At 43.8% G+C, this 20560-nt stretch overlaps 1 protein-coding gene across 2 annotated transcripts in view; it reads right to left on the bottom strand.

The window, feature by feature from the left end:
* Window positions 1–18705, bottom strand: part of efna5b (ephrin-A5b) — a 133523-nt gene extending 114818 nt beyond the window's left edge. Inside the window, exon 1 of one of the 2 annotated variants that reach the window (XM_084055020.1) lies at window positions 17334–18705. In XM_084055020.1, coding sequence (XP_083911146.1) covers window positions 17334–17458 — 125 coding nt within the window. In that variant the 5' untranslated portion in view covers window positions 17459–18705. The remainder of the gene's footprint in view (window positions 1–17333) is intronic. The other variant, XM_084055019.1, reaches the window with a different exon arrangement.
* Between the last annotated feature and the right edge of the window lie 1855 nt (window positions 18706–20560).

Here is a 20560-nt window from a genome sequence, read left to right as displayed (position 1 = left end):
TTGTTTTTCCAAACTCAAGACAAAACAAACTATTTAGGGTTATTAAGAAGATTAATTGCATATGCATGCAAGTCCATATGTGGGTGGCTGAGTGCATATGTGCTTGCGTCTGTGCGTGCATGCAGATATGTGTGGGTGTCTGCGTGTGCGTGTGTGCGCGCGTGCGTGCGTGCGTGCGTGTGTGTGTGTGAGTATGTGTCTGCCTGTGTGTGTCTCTAAATGTGTGTGCTTCCTGCATTATTCTCCAGATGTTCTTTTTCACAGCTCTGTAAAAGACTACCGGCGCTCACTCAGCCCCCTCTCGATTTCCCATCAGCCCCGTTGCTCATAGCCACACCATCCGATCTCTCCATCAAAGAAGGCCACTTTGCCAAACATGATCCCCGCCTGTTATGTGTTGGTTTGGTTTCGAGCAAACGGATTAAACAGTTCCCACCAAACCCTCTGATGTGGACCTTATCTCAGGTTTCTCTTGACACCGGCGGCACTGTGTGGTGTTATTAAAAGCTAAAGGAGCTTTGTTATGGAACACAAAAGCGGAGCTAGGCAGCAGTTAGTATGGCTTTGTCAAGGGTCAGGGAGGTGTTAAAGAGACAACACCTGGGGACGTGTTAACACCTCCACCTGAGAGGGTAGCCCTTGCATGGAAAGGTGCGGTATTCGACTGGGGCCAACACGGAGAGGAGGGTGGATAAGAGAATGGAAAACATAAAAAAACACTACTCCCTGACAGGAATACCAAAGGATTTTCCCCCGGCAGCCTTGGCGCACGCTGGCGAAATAAAAGTCCCTGATAAATAAGAGAGTGATGAAGAAACATGACGGCAGGTCAATTAAAAAGGAGGAATGTAACTGCCGTAGATTATTTTTATGTATGTAGGGCATTGTTGTCTTGAAACATTTTCAGGAGGTCGTCTCAGTCAATTTCTCAGTGGACGGCTTCTCTTTACTGTTGGAACAGCGCCAATATCCACTCTTCTCTGGAGGCTACCGTTTATCGATCATTGTATCGCGTGGTTGTAATGTGATGTCAATGCCTCTCTCTTACCTGCCTTAGCTAGCAGGTAGTGAAAAGACTACTGGACGGCGTCCAAACAAACGCCAGCGTAGGTGCATGTCTGCCGGGCAGGTAACAGCACAGTCAATGTGCAGAGCTGGACAGAATCTAAAGAGGGAATTTTTCATAATAATAATAATAAGAGACTGTGCCAAACAAAAATAAACTAGAATTCCTTCATTGAGAAAACCTTCAGATTGAAAAAAAAGGATAAATAAGCAAAAAGGAGAGACATTTTATTATTTAGTTCCAGATATATTTTTTTGCTCATGGAGGAGCTCCAGTGTGACTTTGAGGGGGAGACGGACCACATTCTGGGCCGGCTCAGCGTCAGGCCTCGTTACTCCAGATCCCCTTCTCCCCTCCCTCTCTCCTTCTTTCATCCCGCTCTTACCCCCCCCCCCTCCCTTCTCCTCATCCCCCCTGGACTGGTTTGGCTGGGCTACACACGCAATCCTCGCGCTAGCAGGGCCTAAGCCTGGTAAAGGCTAACACAAGCCCTGTGTAAAAACTCCTATAGGGGCCCACCTCCATCCCTCGATCCGCCTCAGTCCTCCGCCAATCCCCCTCTCCCCTCCCTCTGCCGCCTGACTACACTTTCGCTTCGCATTACTTCTGCTATTCTAACTTTTCCACTTCTGAGCGCTATCAATTATGCACTAGAATAACAGTGGGGCCTGGCTGGGCGGCAGGACATAAAGGCCGATTATGAGTGTGAATAATTCAACCGTCTCCGTGCCATGTTCCTCTTACCACTGATACATGCAGGAAGGCACTGCCGCTAATGTACAGCAGCAGGGGAAATCTAACCAGTCCTTAATGTAAGGACAGCTCTCTCCGTCACAGAGGAGGAAAGGTGAAGAGATGGCGAGCAGGAGATAAAAAAAAGGGGCGAGTGTGCTGCATTATTTAAGCGGGCCGCACTGAACCCAATGTCATTGGCAGATTGTCCAGGGTTATGCCGCAAGGGACTCGCCGACTGACACCTGTCGACGAGAAAAGGAATCTGTGGTATTTTTATAATGAATCCATACAACCAAACCAAGCTAACAACAAGTGAAATGAATCACTAATACCGATTGACTAATTTGCTAAATATTGTTAGTATCACAAGTTGTGAATTTCCTTGCCTTAGACATTCCAAAAAGTTTGTTTTGAAAGAGGTGGAACTTTCTTTAGACAGAGAATATGCACCAAAGTAATATGAAGCTAGCCAACCAAAAGAAAACAATACTCGTAACAGCAAAACTATATTAAGAAGGGTCTTAAGAAGAAGGGTTTAAAATGGGCCCCTAGCATCGCAAAGGTTGTGGCATAAAATATGCTCCAGACAAACAGAATGTCAACCATCACCTTCATGTTCAAAACATGTCTACCTTGACCTCATTTTCCCTGAATTGCGTGCGAAGGTTTGCAAGTGCTGCTCTTCTAGAGATCGCAAACAGCGATAAATATTTGATCACTACACCCAAAGCGCATGAATCATTGCTCCAATCCAAAGACTGCATCTCCCCGGCCACAGGCTAATAATCTAATTCAACTCTGTGACTCATAATAAAACATAATTCCACTGGAACATCTGTAAATTATCACTATTCACTGGAAAATACCGGTTTCAAATTTTGTTTTCCATAGGTCTCTGTTGCTGGAAGAAAGCAAAAAATAAAAGAAAGTTAAAGTTGAAGTTCTCAAATGCATACAAATAAATAATGAGGGCAGGAAAACTTTTACACAAATATTGTGCAGTATTTCTGTCAGAAAACTAATAAAAACTGAGGTCAGGGCATAATTATTTAATGTAAAAAAGATTATGGGTAATAATAAAAGAATATATCGTCGCCGTCGGACAGAAACCAGACAGAAACCAGTATACCCATTTTTCAACTTCTGATGTTTTTTTGTAAAATGCTCCACTTCTTCGCACAAGAGTTTCACACAAAAGTAGCAAAAATAGCCGATCTACAAGCTCTGCTATTTTGAAACATTTTGAAAGTGAAAGACTGGTTAAGTGTGTCTGGGGATTTTATAAATATTTCACCAAAAGTATTAACCAGAGCTTGTGACTAAATAATAACTACACTGGAACACAGTTTTCCATTTCCTGAAAAGGAACCGTTTTGGACATACAAGATTTCCACCCGACAGTGAGACATACTAAAATCATATAATAGTTGCCTATTACCAATATATTAGATGAATGAACCCATGTTGGCCATCATTTTAGAATTTTAAATAACAGAATTTTGAGTATAAATTGCAATAGTCAATACACATTCATACGCTTTGATGTGTTTATTATCAATTTACATACTTGAATTTAAATAAATAAAACAATTTCATGCTCATCAAATATTGTTAAACTCTTATTTAAACTATTTCAGAATGGGTTCCTAATCAAATTACAAACAACGAACAAACTACAAATCTAGAATTGCACAGTTGACGTCCATCTACGTCTCAAGGCTTAAAAAACCTAAAAGGCGGAGGAATAAAACTAACAAATGGCCCTGCCAAACTTTATTCCATTCCGGGAAACAAAGCTCATGCGATGCCTGTTATTTGGGCTTCCGTTTGCAACGCTCCGTCTAATCCCGGCTGGAATGTCTCCGGCCGTGCAACTCGGACCGGCTTGAGATTCTATGGTAATAAGGACCACAGAACAGCAGGTGAAACAGAACTCTCTGAGGACTGATTCCTGATCAAAAGAGCCTCCAACAGGCCTACTGTATATTTCAACGAGACTTTCTCAAGCGCCAAGAATCTGAACGCAGCAGAAAGATTTGATTCCGTTACATCTGTTCTTAACTAAAATGAGTATTTTTTTCATCGATATGGAAAATTCAGCAGAACAGCTGCGTGTATTTGAATTATATAAACGTACATCGCCACCCCCCCCCCCCCCCCCTGTTTTTTCTTAATCAAATGGGCTTTAACTTCATTTATATTGTGACTAATTCTGCTCTGTGACTTGCCGCTAACCTCCACCTCTGGTATAGCAATGGACAGATAATCCCCCATTAATCACAGATTATTTCTATTTGCCAAAGAAGACTACTGTAGTCTGACTATAAACTCCAGTCTTTGATATCACACCATTTCCTACATACAATTTGTGAGCTAATGAATTGCAACGCCCGTTTTAAACATGGCTGCTACTGTAGCTCCCCCTCTTTGTGTCTGGCTGCTTCCACATTGATGTTCTCTCTTCCCTTAGCCGCCATGTTGCTTTGCTCACATTGGCTCTATCTTGGACCAACTGGACGAGGGGCAACCTGTAATAACCACTTCTTGTTTTCTTTTTTCTTTTCTTTTTTAAAGCTGATCGCGATGGGACATATTGTGAGCTCATAGATCTTAAAAATATATATAATTTGTGCCAACATTTTTGCCCAAAAAAGAGAAAAATAAAACACTCTCCAGGAAAATAGATGCAGCATACAGATTGCAAATTAGCAGCACGCACACGCACACACACACACACACACACACACACACACACACACACACACACACACACACACACACACACACACACACACACACACAGAAAGAGAGGGAACGAGAGAGACCGAGTGCATCAACAACTGTCAGCTAACCGTCACAGACACTAGGTCTAATGCGGACAGTGGCCATGCTGGGTCATCCCAGCAGGATGCCCGAAGCCAAGGAGTTATTGCAGTACAGTTAAAGACCTGTTAATCCCCAAGACGGGGGGACAGGCATGATTGGGAGGGGGGGGGGTTCAATGAGGACAGAAAGAGCGGGAGTGAGTACAAGCTACTAGCGTATAGGATGCGTGATGTGATAAGGTGTTACAAGGGGGGAGTTAGAAGGATTTGAGGGAGTTGGGACAAAGAACTTAAGCGGCCATAGCAGGATGTTTGTTGAACACACAGATACGCCACCTCGACAACCGCAACACCACAAACTGAAACCATCACTCCTCCTGTCCGAGTGGGAAAAGGAATAGAAAAGTATTGAGGGGAAACATATTTGATATTGTTTATTTTTACTTTGCAGCCACGACCATTAAAAAAAAAAAACACAAACAAAATAAACAGATAAATAAACTTTCGAGCAACCCTCCTGGGTAAAAAAAACAAAAACACCCACGCCCCTGAGGATGTAGCCATGGGCAGCGCTCATCACCTCTGCTTATCCTCAGGGCTTAAGACCACTTTGGGGACTCCCCCTTCAGTCTCACTTATCTCATTAGACCCTTAAAACTGATTAATATGAATGCCGGCAGAGGCCGACTCAGGGCATTCTTTAAGAAAGGAGGGAAGGAGGAGAGAAGAGAAGAGAAGATGGGGGGATTTTAGAGGAAGGGGGCTTTTTGTGTCCCCGGACAATGAGCTGATGGCTTTTTAAGCCTCTCAGTGGCTCTGGGTTAATACCCAGGGCTGCAGTCATGGGATAGGCCGCGGTTCAAAGGCTGCTGCACTCCGAGGCCCGCTGCTCTCCGGTTTAAAGGGGAAAAAATAAACAAGCAGAATAAATACCACATCTCCTGCAACTTGAGCCTCGCGGAAGAAATAATGAACTGCCTTTACAGAAAAAAAGAGCTGTCTCTGTGTGTGCGTGCGCGCGCGCGCGCGTGCGTGCGCGCGCGTGTGTGTGTGTGTGTGTGTGTGTGTGTGTGTGTGTGTGTGTGCGCGCGTGTGTGCGTGCATCCTATGTTCTTTGGGGTGTCATATTTGGTTATGTGTGATAATGTTCTGGCTAAGCCGGACCAGTCAATGCCAGGCTCAGATGAGAGGAGAGAGGGTGAAGATGGGATTTATCACACATTCCCCGGATCAATCGTCTTCCCTGCGGGGTGGGTGGGGGGGGATGCTGTTTCAGAATCCCACAGCAAAAACAACAAACGCACAGAAGATGGGAAAACTATTGAACAGCTCCCCGAGGATCCGGCCAAGAAAATTAGGTCATGAGTATAGCGCGGTGTGTGTTTCAGCTGCTCCCTTAAATACTTCTGAATCTGGGGGTCACCTCAGGATAGAATGTGGAGATCAGGTACGTTGTGCGTTATACAGGCACGCCGACGTGCACGCGCACGCGAGAACCTGAAAACAAACACGTGTGTGCATTGAACGCGTCGACATCAAACCACAGATCAGAGCAGAGGGCACCAAATACACAGAACGGCTGAGGAAACCAGCCTAAATTAGGTGATTATGTGATTCTCTCTATTTCTAAACATGGTTTAAAATGTCCTTGTGTAAAGAGAAGCCATTCTTCGTGGCACTGAAGGAATATTAAACGAGCATCGGTTCAGGTAAATCAGCTGGCTCAGTGCCAGAGTTATGGATCAAAATACTTGTTTAGACTCTAGAGCAACTGGTATTTTAGAGTAGGGTCAAAGGCATACACACATAATATCCAGACTTTCTGGCCGATGAATGCATTGTACACAAATTAGTTTTTTAAAGCACTTTCAAGGACACAGCGAGGGCTCGATGTGTCACAGTAGCTACGGTCGGGGCTGCAACTCCAGAACCACAACCACCCCCCAAGTAAACACCCACACACAAACACAGCCCTCTGTATGGGAGTCTTCGGTGTCAGGGGAAACAAAGCAGGGGTCTAAACCTGAGCAGGCTTAATCCTGTCTCTGTAGAAAATAGCCCCACAGTGTCACAGAACCCTGACCGCTAAGACGACACCTCCTCTGGGCAGGGACCAAGAGCCTGTCCCCCCCTGAGAACCACCGTCGACCACCGCTGCCAGCCAGCCAGTCAGATACAGACAGACAGCTAGTCAGCCGGCTACATGCATCTTTAAAACTTGGCAAGGGCAGACAAGAGGGGGGGGGTGATACGCTGGGTGGTGTAGGAGGGAAGCTTGGCATGAGGGTGCAAGGGGAGAGGACGGACGAGAGAGGAGGGATAAGGGGTGGGTGGAGGCAAGGGACACAGTGCCACCTCATCTCTCCAACCCACCCCCCCCCCACAGCTAGTACAAGCCTTTTCCCCCTCGTTTCTGGCTCCCACATCGCACTCCTCACCGCCTTCCCTTTTTTCTGACTAAGACCAAGGCTACAACTTCAGCTGTGCACCCTCCCTTTCCCCTTTGCCATTCACGCCATTGTGCCTCTGTTCTCTCCTTTGCCCTCGCTCCTTTTCTCCCTCCGTTTTTAAGCGCATGCATACTTTAAGCCCTGGCTGTGCCGTAGTGGACAGAGAAAGCGCAGAACAATGGCCGCCTTTCAGTCTCTTACGGCCTGGCATTGGGGGCGCATTAGCTGCTACTATTTTGCTGTACTGTCAATTCAAACATGCTGGTGCAGTTAGCTTATTATTGGCACTTCTCTCCACAATGGTAGACTGAACAAAGAGAAAGCGCCATTGTTTGTTTGCTTGCTTGCATGTTTATGTTTATGTTCGGCGGAACATTGCTTGCGGCAGTGGAAACTTAATAAAGAGGTGTTCATGTTCAAAACTAGGCCAGGGTATCAGTTAATCCTTTCAACCATGATGTACCTGTCTGAGCTGTTTTCCAACAGTGAGCCAAGACAAACACTAAAATCCAAACAAAAATGTGACAACGTGCGTAAATGTTCCAAGGGGGGCGCTCGTTGGACGCAGGTGAGGAGGCGGCAAAACCGCATCCGATGCCACATGATGATCCACGAGTTCTATTTAGGGACGTGGACGTTTGGAAATAAACCCACTAGACTGTGTCTGCTCCTGGGGGGGGTGGCGGGGGGGGGGGGGGCGGGGGGGCAGACCACACAACTATACAATGTTTCCACAGTATTCTTTTTTTTCTCTCTGGCTCTCTCACTCTGTCTGTTGGAGGACGAATTACCTCATGAGTCATTTACAACTGGCTACAACCCGTCAATTAGGTCTTTATTCACGAGCTGGAGATGTATTCTCTGCTGGGATCTATTCTCCACACTGCTGCCCAGCTAGAAAAACATCCAGTCACTCCCCACACAGCCCCACGAGTTAAATAAGGAAAACGTCACAGCTAGAGCGTCCGAAGCCAGCCTACCATGAAAGGAATTATCTGTGGAAAATATGTCTAGCAACCCCCTCCTCCTCCTCCCCCCCTCGATCGTTTCCCATCACATTTTTCACCTGAAGTGACAGTGACAGAAAAAAATTATAATAATTTGAAAACCCATCAGTCGCTCTGACCTTTACATGCAAATGCAGTTGCTGTAATTGCAGGACGATGGCAGTAGTAAATGAGTTTAACAAGATCAAATCAAACAAGGGCACAATAAGATAGTTTACATCGGATAAATAGATCTCTTACTTCAGTGGTACATTTGGAATGATAGGTTTGGCAGCGGAGGGCATGGCTGTGCTATCAGACCTCGCTCAGTAGCGCCCCTTTCTGGTCAGGGGTGATAGATCGACCTAGCGTTACTACAGTAACAGCTGCTTCTAAGCCTCCATCTTACAGAGGAGAGCACTGGAGCCGAAGAGGGGTATGGTAGCGCCATTTTCAGCTCCGAACAAAAGACCTATAACACTGTACAGCGAGAGTCCTGGACCAGGCTTTCCGCCCTTATCAGCCCTGTAATAGTCCTATACGTCGCCATTTATGGGTCCTTACGGGGTCTCGGAATTAAAGGTTTACCACAGTTTTATCATGAGATGATAGTTTCATCGTATAGTTAACCATGGAATTCAGCTAACCCCGTAATAAGAAAAAGGGAATTCTAACTACACGGTGCCAACAGCTTCCATCGACCCTGCATTCTGCAAAACTGAAATCTGAGGTCCCTTCTGTGGTTGAGTTTGCGACGGCAAATTTACCAGCAGGAACAGCGAGGTCTACTCTAAAACACAGTGGAAAGTAACGCGACAGGGGTGGGGTGTGGGGTGCAGACCTTTAGGCAAACCATTTTCTCAAACTCTGCCATCCTATAAACCTTTTCAGAAATCGAGCTTTTGTACTGAAACAAGTGATATTGGGAACACTATTCTCCGGATAAACAAACCCATGCATCGAAATGAGACAACCGCCAGAAAAAAAAAAGTATGGGAATGTTATTTTTATCTGTGTCATGATAGAACATGATATAAAGAAACCCCAGCATAGACCATGGCGCATATATGTGTAAGCTGGTTAATACTTTATTGTCTCCATGTAGAGAGTTCCTGTGAAAGCCAGGGGTTATAAGAGGGGCAAACAGACAGATTGCTGGGCTGATAGTGGCGTTTCAGCGCTCCATCTGACCTTGGGCTGATTACTCTGAAAACAAAAGAGCGTCTTTGAAATGTGCTGCCCTGGGCAAGGCAGGCGAACATGTGCAAATTAAATAAAGTATGATTCAGTATGTACCATTTTTAGTTATAAGTACAGAACAGAGATCCCTATTGGCCTTTAATAAAGAATAATATCGTTGCTGAAACCTTGTATCTTCATATGTTTTTTCGTAAATTAATGCCTTACTTTATCATACAAAACTCACACAAAAGTAGTGAAAATAGCAGAATTACAAGCTTGCGACGTGTTGTGAACTTGTAGATCTGCTATATTCACTATTTTAAAATGTTTTTAAAATAAGAAAACATTTATGGTTTTGGACATACATGGTTTTCATCCGACAGCAATGATATATGATTTTTAGAACTCATTCCACATAGTTAAGCTTAATCAAAAGTAATATTTATCTAATCATTTACACACGACTTTTAAGATAATACTGTGTGAAAGTCATTCAACAACTAAGCAAAATCAAGGTCATAAAGAGCCATACAAATCGTTCAACATCAAGCACAATGCCAAATTTCAAGACGTTTATTTTTTCAACATCAACTAACTTCCAAGAAAAAATTAATTATACAGAAAAAAAAACTAAAAAATCTAAAGAATGTCTTTCTATCCAACTGTAGTCTGCCTTTATTTGTATTGTATAATTAACATACTTGCTAAAAAGCATTATTTTACACTTTGGCTATTCAAAAATAGCAGATATACAAGCTCATAGCGCGGCACCGAGGCCCTTGTAGAGCTTGTAGATCTGCTATTTTTGAGAAATCGTAAAAATGTGTGCAAATCTTTGAATATATATATTTTTAAAGCGAACATTTGTAACTCAAATCTTTGCTTCTGCGGGTCCCTGGAACAAAATATTTTGAGATGGGGGTCCTTGGCCAAATACATATACATTTTGGGGTCCTTGACATGAAAAAGTTTGAGCACCACTGACATAGTAACATAAGTTGTACAGTCTGACCACCAAACAAACAGCCCCAACGACACGGCCGTGTCTGTCCGCCACACAGCACCTCCAACGGGGTCACGGCCAGCAGGCCTCTCCCTGGTCCACACCACACACACACACACACACACACTAGAGAACAGCTGCTCTGCCAAACATTTTGTCTAAGAAGCATTTGACTACTGCATGCTGGGCTCATTTTCTAGCTAATAGAAAGGAGAAGGGGGGAGAGAAATCTAAATTAAATGGGCGTCGAGTTCACAGGTGATATAAAACTTTTTCTTTTCCTTTTAAGTCACAACTATTTCAATCTTATAAATGTAATTCGCGGTCGCATCGCACATCATCACCATACCAATTTATAGTTCTCTTTTATTTTGCTTCTCCTCTCTCCTTCCCCGTTGCTCCTTCTCTTTGTGCCCCCCTCCACCCTCCACCCTCCATTCCTGCTGCTCCCTCACTCCTGCTCCTTGGTCGGTGAATGTGCTCTCGCCGGTGCCGCGGGATGAAAGAGCGACAGAGCGAGGGGTCATTAACGAGAACTAATCAGCCCTCAGACAGACAGAGAGGCAGAGAGAGAGAGAGAGAGAGAGAGAGAGAGAGAGAGAGAGAGAGAGAGAGAAGCGGGGAAAGGAGAGCGAGCATACTGTATAGCAGAGAGGGCGAGTAAAACCCAGCTCCGAGCAAAACGAAAAAGGAGAAGCGAGAGCAGGGAGAGAATGGAATGTAGTAGACTATGGTGTGCCAGGGTAAAACAACTACCCAAATAAACCATCAAACTGGATACGAAACGGACTGGAAAAAAAACATGATATATTTTCACTACCGAATTAGAGCTGATGACATTTGAGAACGTGTACACTGTAAAGAAAATGGACCCTATTACGGGTCCATTTCTACCAGAGTTAAATCAACACGCAGTATTTTGCAGTGTACCTACACATAAAGCTTTACATTGAAGTCTATCTTCATGCGGGGAGGGCTGTGGCCAGACAAATACCCTGGGGCGTATGGACTAGCTTTTTTACTTCTGTGTTTTGTGCCTTATGCTAGTGCACAGTCAGCACACACACACACACACACACACACACACACACACACACACACACACACACACACACACACACACACACACACACACACACACACACACACACACACACACACACACACACACAGTGACAAGACGTTTTCCACGTCCCACTGGCCAGTGACAGGTAATGAGGGGTCCAGGGAGAGAGAGACAAAAGGGGGGGGGGGGGATATCTGCTTTCAATGAGTCTGGAGGAGACGGGAACGAGGCCTCTGTGACCTTGTGATTCATTCCTCACGTCGTACACACAGACATGCACAGTCACACACAAACACAAAAAAACAACCGGGAAATTGCAACAAAGAGAGGCTGGTGTTGAATAACTGCTAGATTACGCCCACCTCAAAACCTCAAACTGAAACAGTTGGGACACTGAAAAAATTACTTCGATATATAATGAGACAAAAGTCAAGCAGTATCATGACTGATTAAAATGACTGCAGCCACATCACAGTGTGGGTGTTGTTTAAAAAAAACAAAACAAAAAAACACCCACCACCACCTCAAGGAGACTTCTAGTTTGTCATTCTCTCGGCCAACTTTCCGCTTCGTTATTCCTCGCCGAGCGCGCACGACCTCTGCCTGCACGCCTCTCGGCTTGCTATGCGTGACCTCTGAGATTTTTTTTTTTTCTCTTTTCTTCGCAGTCAGCTGCGGAGGGACGCCTGAAATATCTAATTGTATTCATTCATTTTCTGGGCTCGGCGAGGGGACTGTGTGGGGGTCGGTGGGGGTGTGTGGGGGTGGGCAGAGAGTATGAAACAACAAGGGAGAGCGGCAGTGTGTGTGTGGAAGGCAAGAGGGTAGAGGGGAGAGAGAAGGACGGTCTCTTCGGCATTACAGCTGAGACATCATTAGAGCCCAGTGGCTGTCTTCGTTCTCATTAGAATAAATAGTAGTACACAGAGAGAGAGAGGGAGAGAGAGAGAGAGAGAGAGAGAGAGAGAGAGAGAGAGAGAGAGAGAGAGAGAGAGAGAGAGAGAGAGAGAGAGAGAGAGAGTGATAGCAGTCGGCAGAACCCATAGAGAGAAATGGCCCCTTTATTTCAAGGCAAAATAAAGGCGAATACACCTATAGGAGTCCTTGCATGTCCCTTAAAGTAGTCGTGTAACATTGTCGTGGAGGGCCAACATATTCTGCATGTACATGCGAGAGTGCTATGAGAAATGCTGTGAGGAAAGGGGGGGGGGGGGCTATGATTTGAGTGAAAGAGGGTGAGAACGAGCAAGTGTTGCACGCACAAAACAGAGAGACAGAGAGAGAGAGATGGAGACAAAGAGCGAGAAAGAGCGAGAGAGAGAGAGAGAGAGAGAGAGATAGAGAGAGAGAGATATAGAGAGAGAGAGAGAGAGAGAGAGAGAGAGATATAGAGAGAGAGAGAGAGAGAGAGAGAGAGAGAGAGAGAGAGAGAGAGAGAGAGAGAGAGAGAGAGAGAGAGAGAGAGAGAGAGAGAGAGAGAGAGAGATAGAGAGAGAGAGAGAGAGAGAGAGAGAGAGAGAGAGAGAGAGAGAGAGAGAGCCAGAGAGAAAACATGAAGGTAGCCTACACCAGAGTAATTAAGCAATTAGCATGTTTCTGGTCTCATGCTGAAGGCGTTAGACACACAGGCAGACCGAAGCCAGCAACAGCTAGGAAATCCCCGCACCCTCTCCACCCTGCTAGACAACACCACTAAGAAACTGTCAGCTGCTGTTACACATTATGGCTCACTGTTACATTATGAAATTCCCCTGAAATCCACCAATAACCGTTTAAGATTTGACTACAACGAAAGCCTACATTTCCCTGGCCTGGATAAATTCTCCCTGAAAAAAATATATAATTATAATAATAACAATAATAATCTGTTGTGCACAAGGAGTCGCTTTTCAAAATAATATGCGTTCTTTAGGGAGGAAAAACCTTTATCTGATCTTCATTTTATACTATATAGACCGTCTATAAAAGATTTAACACTTTGCCTACCAAGTACTTAACCGTTACTTTGAAAACGCTTTAATTATGTACTATCAATCATTTTGTATGAGTTGTTGTCACTTTTTTGGATAGCTTGTTTCGGAACGAAACCGTACTGATGGTTTTTCCTGTTCACGGGGCGTAGAGCAAATACCAGGACCTGCTGTACAGTTTCCGTGTGAGAGCAGAAGCCTCAGTAAAAAGTGACAGAGGTATGGGAGCTCATGAAGTAACAGCAGTTATCTAGCCTTGAGTATGAACGACTCAATAGTTATTAACTGAATCATCAATAGGAAGGTGTCCGCTATCTCTCCCACACTCTCCATACTCTCTCTTGTTTTTTCTCCTCTCCTCTCCTCTCCTCTCCCCGATGTTCCCTTGGCTGGCTTCCTCTCTCTGCCCCGCAGGGGTGAGAGTCAAACAAACTCTATTAGAGTAAGTAGAACAGAGTGACTGGCGTTAGAACCTCTGTGAAAACCTGTTTCCTTTCCCCGGGCAAGTCGAAGGCTTCAGAAACAGATGAGGCTCAGGAAGCTATCTATTTCTCATATTTTACCGGGGACAGAAAGGGAACAAAAAGCACAACATGCATGCAGTCTAGTCTGATCACAAAAGTTCTTGTTATGCTCTCTCCTTCAGTTTCAGGCTCGGATATGAGCTTAACAGTAGATTTACTCAAACTTCCTTTACATTTTTTTTGGAACCGTGTTTTTTTTTTTTGGTGGGGGGGGGGGGGGAGCTTTTCTTTCTTTTTTTTTTACTTTGGACTGTGAAAACTTGTCAGCACATCTGGAAGGAATCAAGTCAACTGAGCGGCCAGTCAAGTCAAAACTTTTCGGGGTGAAAAAAATGTGCAGTCTAATGAAAGTGTGTCTATCAACAGAACACGATCAAGATTTAGCTCAAATTTGTGTTTGCTTCCATTGAACAAAGCGGCACATAAATAAACAACGGGGTAAGTCAGAGCGAGGCCCAGAGACCACAACAGTCATGGTCTATGGTATATCAGCCCTGTGAATCTACACACCCCACTGGACGGGCCCAGACGTTAGAAAAGCGCCTACGCTAGACCTACATTTTGTACCCTTGACCACTAATTGCTCCGAGCAATAAATCTTGTTTTCACAAACTTCAAACTGAATATAAATAGTTGTGCAACAAAGTCAGCGTATACGATTAATGGCTTCGTGTGCATCGGGAGAGTAAGCCGAGGATTTTATTCAACAAATACTAAGTGCTGTTGGCAGTTGAGTGAAAGATCTCTGTAAACTGTACCAGCGGCATTTAGAGGTAATAAGTCTAGGGACAATGCTGCACTGTCTACCTCCATGAGGGAGTTTTATATGGGAAATGTTGTCTAATGAACACACACACAGAATAGGGTCGACAAACAGGGATTTGAGTCAAGGCAGTGGAACTAAAGAAAGTTTTAGCTCAACTTTTGGCGTAGCTCCTGAGGCCCTTTTCAGACAACCAACACACAACTCCTCATTCTAACATAATATCGGCTGATCTCTTTGTGATCATCATATATAACACAGTGATTCTCAACCTGTGGGCCGGGGTCCACGGGTGGGAAGTGAGGTTATTGCAAGTGCCAAATAATTGGCAAAACACTAATATAAAAAATAATGTAAAACAAAATGTATGGTATTTGTTTACTTTAAAACCTTGAAAATTAGTTTACTGTGATACGATAAATAGGAACTTAAAGCATACTACGTTAGTTCCATATATCCAAGCCAGAACACGATCGATTGATTGATCATTAAAATAAACCTGCTCTGAAAATGCACTCTGCCCCATCATCTGAGCACTTAACACGGCAGACGGATGGCTGTCGTGTGGGCCGTGAACACTTTCGAGATTTTCAAGTGGGCCCTGATCCAGAAAAGATTGAGAACCTCTGCTATAACACACATTAACTATCACACACACACTTATTACATAGATAAATTAACAATGAATCTATACATTTAGAAATGTTTTGCACTTAATACAATACAACAATATTTGTCAATGTTAGAATATTCAAATAGCGTATTTCTATTACTTCATTTTACTTTCGTCTGAACGGGACACCAGTGGCCATAACTTCTAATCACCTTTAACTACCACGACAGTATAAATAACGGTTTGCTGAGTTGCAGTGACAAGACTGGATTAACTTGATCCATTTTCATTTGAATAAGTTTGATTGTAGCTGCCAGAAAGTTTCAACAACAGTCTCTAAGCCACAGAATGTTGTTGTTGAAGCTCACAAAGGCTGATGGGGCAACTTTGGTTGCCAAACTATATAGTCTTATTCCAGTTTCAAAAGATGTAAAATAAAAACTATTTCTCATTGAGAATGCCAATATAGAGTTGTAGGATAACTTTTCATTCTTTGGTTTGAACACATGTTGATCAATAAGTCCAGATCAATGTATAGCCTTCTCCAGTTTAATTAAATAAATAAAAATGACCCAAATTGATAGAATGTCAGACAGTAACTATATAATAACTTCAATAATTGTGGACTGGAGCAATACAATTAAAAAGGCAATTTAAAAATAAATACAAGTGCAAGTCTACTGCTGGGCAGACTAGTTGGAAATAGGATATTTAATAAACGTCTATACTAAGAAACTTGTTTAAAAGAAATTGGATAAACGATAATTACCATGATACAATAACCTGTAATAAATGTAAGCAAAACATATATTTGTATTTACAGTCCAGGGCAGGAAAATAGCCTGCTTTAGTTTTTAAATGATAATTGAATGCACTAATTTACTTTGACAAGTTTATACGCGAGCCATATAGGCTACGATAGTCTACTGCTCCACACACACACACACACACACACACACACACACACACACACACACACACACACACACACACACACACACACACACACACACACACACACACACACACACACACACACACAGCTCAAGAAGCGCTCTCTTCAATGTTTCACCATAGGCTTTACTATCGACCCCGTCCCCGTTGCCAAAACAAGTATAACATGTTTATTATTATATCTAGCCTATTAAAACAACTTGTTTTTGAAATGAAGGTAGCATGTACTCAACCAATAACCAGAGTTTGGCTACATGCTTCTTTTCATTCTGTCTAAATACGGGCAAGTGAGGAAAGAAAGAAAATAAAAAAGACCCTTACTTACTGCATGAAAAGTAATTAACAAACTATACTATAAAAACTGGTCAAACATTGGCCAAATTGTCAGATAATATAGGAAAGAGGCAAATATTTTGAAAATAGACGATCTACAAGCTCACAACGCCTCGCGCTGCAAGGCATTGTGAGCTTTAGATCTGCTATTTTCACAATATTAATCTGTGGAACTGAGTCAAACTATATGTAATGCCTCAACTCCTAATATTCCAAGTGCTTGTCATGTCAGGGTGGGGGTCCCCAGTTCAAATATGATTGTTTTGGGGGGTCACGGCCTGAATAGGTTGAGAACCATAGCCTTATAATATATCGTTGAGAACCACTGGTCTAGCCGAACAGATCGATTCAGTGTTTAAAGAAAAGTGGAGTTGACATCAGTATCAGCATCTTCTCAGATAAGCTCGGGTTCCGCTCACTGTTCACGGGAAAGAACCCAGAGAAATGGTACATTTCACGAGGCCGCGTGCTTAATAACTTGAATGAATTAACTGAATGAACACGATGGATTTGTGCTATTTAAAAATAATAATCAGAAGACAAAATGTTAGGTTAGGCCTTATACGCACGATTTTTTATTTATTTATTTTCGCACGATTTGTAATCTAGTGTATTCTCTCGGGCATAGCGTTTTATGGGCAATAATAATGTGTGCCGGGGCGAATACGCAGTAACAGTTCTGTTGTATCTAATAGTACTGGCATTATGCCCTTACTGCGGAGAATAAACATTGATTAGGGGGGAAACAGCCATCACTCCACGGGGCTTCATGTATGTGTGGCTACAGTCCACATATCATTATAAGACCCGTAAACATCACCGACTCTGCGATCAACGTGTGCCCGGGGCTCGGGGACACTTACCTCGGGTTGGTTCTGTTCCAGAAGACGGCATAGCGGTCGGCGTTGACTTTGGAGCTCGGCTCCTGGCTGAATACACACATCCACAGCGCCAGGCACAGCAACGCGACCATTTCCACTTGCAGCATCACTACAGCGAAACTTAGGCACGTTTATTCCTCTTCGGGTTTCGGGGCGCTGCGCTGCGCTCCGCGGTGTGTGTGAGTGTGAGTGTGGGGGGGTCGGTCGGTCTGTCGGTCAGCTTCAGCTGGGACGGACGGACGGACGGATCACGGGACGGTGTGTCTCGGTTCACATGTGGCTGTGTCTCGATCGCAGCTTGTGAGTACTAAAAAATAATAATACACACACAGCATACATGGATCGGACAGCGGGTGGACATCAGCGCGACAGAGACCATTCAGCGGGGCACTTGGGATGGACACTTGCTTAGGCTGGAAATGGTTGGGAGCCACTCAGTCAGTCAGTCAGTGTGATTTTGGCTTCAGGTCCAAGGATCCAGACAGATGATAATGTGTTGTAGGCTATGTGGCTGCGAGACGTCAGCCCTGACAGCTCTGCGATGCGCTCATCAAACCAGAATTGTGTTTCTTCTCACACCAATGCGCAAACAGCGAGATCAATTTACAAATACAGAAAATAACGGGGGGAAATAGTCCCTTTCACGAAGCTTACGTAGGTTATAATATTCCCCCTTCTGTCTGTGGGTTGTTGTATGCAGTCTGTGTCTCAGGGCAAAAGAGCAATTACTGAGCAGAGCTGGTTGAAATACAAGGGATCAGTCCTGGATGGTGTTGGAGAAACAAGAGGCTTGATGTCCAGCGATGCCTGGTGGAGCTCCTCGTCAGATGTTGTCCACGATCTCCTGGCAACTTTTTAGAGCCATCTAGTCAGAATTGGTGGGCAGTCAGTGTGACTGGAGACGCTGTGTTTCTGTCCCCCCCGTTCACACGCTGACTGGAGGAGAAGGAGGCTGCTATCCTTTCCTCGGCGATGTAGTGGAGAAGTCTCTCACGGTGGAGGAGGAGGAGGAGGTGGGGCGGAGAGGAGAGGAGAGGAGAGGACGGACAGCCTCGTTTCTCTTTGCTGCTGCTGCGTGACAGACAGAGGAGACGCTTGTTTATTGCACCGAATCCAAAATACCAGCATTCCAAGTGTCCTCCTCATATATATAAGCCATCGTGCGGGTGGAAAAAAAATCAAAAGCTTCTCCCCCATGTGCTGCGCAGTCTGTGTGTTTCTCGCCCCCCTTCTTGGTGGTGTTTCTCACATTCAATGCCGGGACGCGTAGGAAGGAAGGTGAGACCAAAGGCAGCGAAGCGCCGACTGCCAGAGTGGGTTCGGTTACAGTCAAGCGGGGGATAGTTCCATTGGTCTGAGATGTGAATGGGCGTCACGGCAACAAAGCGAAGCCCCTCCTCTGGCTAAAAGCGAGCTAATTCAATTACCATGAGGTTATAGCTGAAGAGGGTCGCAGGACAGGGACCGGTTTAGCTCCGTAGCCACACCACTGTCACATCCAACCGATAAGGCTAAGGGCGCAGCAAAGCGATTTAATTACATTGCAAACGAACGGACACAGCGGACCATGGGACCACGACTCGAGTTTCGGTCGCTCTCGCTCGTAGTCTCTCTCCCCCCCTCTCTCTCTCTATCTCTCTCTGTCTCATAGACTCACACACACAGACAGACACGCGAGCGCACGCACACACACACACACACATGGGTAGCCTACTGCTCGTTGTTTTTTATTTATTTCTATTTTTCACAAACACAGAATGTTTCTTTTTTTCTGTCTTTTTTTCTTACCGTTTCAGACTTTTCAGTGATGATGAATCAAAAACAGCCGTCATGTTCATTTCATGGACAGAGTGGAGAGTGTGAGAGTGTCGTTGACTACAGTCTACTCTACACAGTACAGGACAGCCTGTTGCGGGGAAGAGAATACAGAACAGCCTGAAGGGGTTCAAGGCGCCGTTCCAGCGCCCAGACGCCCCGTAGTGGAGACCAGGAAGGATAGCTGACTCACACGGAGACAACGTCAAGTTCGAGTGCCCTGTCTGTCGTCTAATATTTAACATTCATATATATATATATATATATATATATATATATATATATATATATATATATATATATATATATATATATATATATATATATATATATATATATATATATATATATATATTAACTTCAAGTTCGACTGCACTAGGAACAGTCGGTGGTCTAATAATTCATATTCTCATTCATATTTAACATAATAATTCATATATGCCTAGTACAGATATAGCCTAGAGAGAGAGGTTTTTTAACAGTGCTATTACAATACAATACAATTATTTCATTTGCATTAATTTTACTTGAGGTAAACAGCTGAATAAGACTTTTTTTTTTTTTTTGCATTACTCTGAAAAAAGAGGTTGGATTGAGGATTATTGTCTGTAAAGCTGAAAATTCAGGTGAGAAACAGCTGAACCCTATACAGTAGGTTTTTAAATCACCAATGAATAACTTTTAAATGTGTGCAAGAAAGTGAGGTAAGTCAGTCATTTCTACTAGGCTTAATTTGTACCTCCATGTGCAGGGGTGCCACGTGTCCAAAAAGGACAGATCTACAAGCTAACACATTGCCATGCAAAGAGGCCATTTTAAGGCTATAGGGATAGGCAAATATCCCCAAAACAATTATATCAAAATACAAAATATAAAAAACATTTACTTTGTATTTTCAAAATATAGAAAATACACTTCTTAGACAATACTATCTGCAGTGAATAGCAACATGACCTTTAGCACAAAATAAATACTAACAGCTAACATTTTTATTAACAAAATTGTGATAACCTTAGATGGGGCTACTAAGTTAACATTTAGCTCTGTCCATATATACAGTGATGAAAGGGAAAGTTAATAATACAAATTATGTAGATGCACGGTAAACACGGGGCCCCTGCTGAGGGCCCCCTGCAGGTTGTTGCATCCTCTGCACGCCCTAGATTGATACTCGATATACTTACACTACTGATGCGTGTGCTTAATATACTCAGCTGGATATCAAACTGTTGTCAGGTGATGTGAACTGGGTACATTTTCTAAGTAGCCCATAACTTCCTCAGTGAACATGCAAATTGTGCAATGAAGATACAGACTTCCTATGTAATTCTATGAACTTGCTGGTTCTCACATTGAAATAACCAACATAATCAAAATATTATTGATTCAATGCT

This window comes from Gymnoscopelus microlampas (genome assembly GCF_963454915.1).
Source record: "Gymnoscopelus microlampas genome assembly, chromosome: 4".
NCBI classification, from domain to species: Eukaryota; Metazoa; Chordata; class Actinopteri; order Myctophiformes; family Myctophidae; genus Gymnoscopelus; species Gymnoscopelus microlampas.
Note: the sequence above shows the minus strand (reverse complement) of the source record. Positions and strands in the feature narration are given on the sequence as shown.